The sequence below is a fragment of the Eurypyga helias genome, unplaced genomic scaffold (assembly GCF_000690775.1).
Source record: "Eurypyga helias isolate BGI_N326 unplaced genomic scaffold, ASM69077v1 scaffold14879, whole genome shotgun sequence".
In the NCBI taxonomy this organism is placed as follows: domain Eukaryota; kingdom Metazoa; phylum Chordata; class Aves; order Eurypygiformes; family Eurypygidae; genus Eurypyga; species Eurypyga helias.
In genome coordinates this window covers 14,198-16,767 of record NW_010272820.1, presented here as the reverse complement: position 1 = coordinate 16,767, position 2,570 = coordinate 14,198, and the positions used below count along the sequence as shown (strand labels likewise).

Here is a 2,570-nt window from a genome sequence, read left to right as displayed (position 1 = left end):
ACAGTCATCTTTGTGTAGAAAACAATTCTTCCAAGTGGTTTTCTTTTATTGCTTCACCTGCCAAAACTCTGGGACAGTATTTTTAATGACCCTTTCTCATGGCTTCTGTGCTGTGCAATTGCATTGATGTAGCCCCGAGTTTTTGAGACTCAGTCTGCCTGAAGGGTTATTCAGACAAAGCCGGGTGGCTCTGGCTAGGATTCCCTGCGTGCAGCCTTCTCCGCTGTGCCGTAAAGGGCAACAGGTCGCTGACGTCGTACGCGTTTTCAGCGTTAGTTCTCTGGATGGGCTGGAGGTGGCCACTGGTCGTTTGGGGCCCTTCTTGTGTTTCACAGAGGACTCAGAGGAAGGTTTAACCTCCTCCGGCTCAGTAACAGTCCTTCTCTCAGCACATCTGTTTTGGTTTGTGTTTTACAGGTTGCTATTAAAGACAAACAAGAAGGAATCGAGTAAAGCCGCCCCGCTCGGAGCAGACTGTACTGCTGGGGCTGCGTGCTGTGTCTGGTAGTTGAGTGCTGTGTTTAAGCCACCGTTCAGGGCAAACTTTCTTCCCCCTCGTCCCACTTAACAGTTGATTTTTGGCAGCAGCAGCGCTACTTTGAGGTTGTTTTAATACCCGACAGGCACTTTGCCACGTGGATAAATGTTTTGTTTGATTTGATGGGTAAGTCATTACAGGCATTTCTACTCTTGGGGCCTTAAGGCAAATATTTGTCCCGGGCTGTTGGCGAGTTTCTTGGGAGCATACTTCCAGAATGAGCAGCTGTGAAGCGAGAGCGGGAGATGAACTCTCTGCTCCTCCTTTTCAAAAACTCTAGGCACTCTTAACTGAGCTGGTATTTTGTTTTATTAAGTGTCATTTCTATAAAACAAATGCACAAATTGTGAAAACTTACAGTAAAATAAACCAGATGTTTACAATGACTTGATGAGTTTAACAAATTCTTACCTTGTTTTTTCTCTTGCACACAACAGCTGGTCTAGAAAACTTCATGGTTACATGGGTAACAGTCACTAATACTGCACTATTTCAAAGCACGGGAATGAAACTGTTAAAAGGAACTAGGACTTCTTCCAGATTGCTGTGATGTTCGCGCTAGTTAGAACGACAAGGTAAGTGAAAGTAGGGTCTGACACCACATTGTTTACGAGGACTTCACTGAGCTGCTCCCCGTTGGCTTGGAGCTCTGGCCACTTGAGAATCTACGAGGAGAAAAGAGCGGGAGTAGGGATGGAGCAGTCTCTGAAGGTGGGAGGTTATTAATTACTGCAAGGCCTGGTCTGGTGATTGGGTTTCTGCAGCATCCGCTTCCCTGCCAACCTGGGGAAGCCGAGTGAAAAGCTGCTGCCCCTTTCTGAGGGACGCGGTGCAGCTTTAGGACCCTCCTCCCAAAGGGCCAGCGTGTAACACAGAGGGACTTGGGCAGGAGGGAAAGCACGAAGGCAGCAGGACCCGACTGCTGCCCTGGGCAAGATTTTCTGGAGCACTGGGTCACGTCGTAGCCGTGTCTAACGGAGCTCAGAGCCCCGCACTGGTGTGAGAGCCTTTGGGCGTGTGACTGACCTTCCCGGGGCTGCGTCATGCAAGGGAACAGTAATCCCTGGAGGCCAGGGAAATAGGAAGCTAAAAAAAGGGTGGCACAAGCATACGGAAGCAGTGAGCCCTTTCCTGTGTGCATTCTGCCAGGGAACAGCCGCTCTGGCTCCCCTCCCCTGGGCCTGTCAGGGGAATGGGGTCTGCGTGCCTCTACTGTCAGGTGCTCCGGTTTAACCGCAGATTTTTTTCCTGAGGGCCCGTCTGCTAGGAGAAGTCAGCTGCAGAACACAGGAGCAGACAGACTTGCTCTACGGCTCCTAATTCCTGTCACAGCTGTGTCTGTATGAGGTCTGGAAGATGGCCTTGGTCACACGCTGCAGCCGAGTGGTTTTAAGTGCTGGTGAGTGCTGGGTAGCGAAAGCAGAGGGTATGCTGTGGTGTGAATCTGCTCAGCAGGCTCGGGGTGGCTGCTCCTGGGAGGAAGGGCGGGCCAGCTCAGCCCCAGAGGGAAAAGGAGACCTACCTGTGTGGGAGGGATCCTCTTGTCCGAGCGTTTGCCCTTTGCAGAGCTCCACGCCGCGGTGTAGTTTGAGAGATTGTACATCCACACGCTTCCCTGCTCGTCGCCGCAGAACACGTACTCCTTTGCTGTAAGACCAAAAGAAGCAGCTGGTAAACAAGCGTGGAACGGCGAGTCCCCTCCTTCGTAAAGCAGAGCTCAAGGCAGTGCTGTAGGGCCCCACGGGAGCATGTCATAGGTCACCAAAATCCTATTTCCAGCACAGATATGTGATCTGCCTTGCTCTGATAAGAAGCAAACTCGTTTGAAGATTAATCAGCCATCCTACTCCGGTAGAGAAAAGCTGGTGCTAAGTGTTCCCGGCATTTCTTTGGACTTGCTCAGACTTTCTGGTTTTGGAGAGCAGCAATCAGCTCAGGTTTGTTTATTCCATGTAGGCTTTAAAGCCAGCTGCCCCTGTCAGATGCAGTAAGCCTCACCATGGCTCTAGAAAAGCTGGGCGGCCAAGCCCTC

At 51.1% G+C, this 2,570-nt stretch overlaps 1 protein-coding gene across 1 annotated transcript in view; it reads right to left on the bottom strand.

Moving 5' to 3' along the window:
- Positions 1-960: 960 nt before the first annotated feature.
- LRWD1 (leucine-rich repeats and WD repeat domain containing 1) overlaps positions 961-2,570 on the bottom strand; it is a 14,700-nt gene continuing 13,090 nt past the window's right edge. The window contains 2 exon segments of the mRNA XM_010159259.1: positions 961-1,203; positions 2,061-2,185. Coding sequence (XP_010157561.1) covers positions 1,063-1,203; positions 2,061-2,185 — 266 coding nt within the window. The 3' untranslated portion in view covers positions 961-1,062.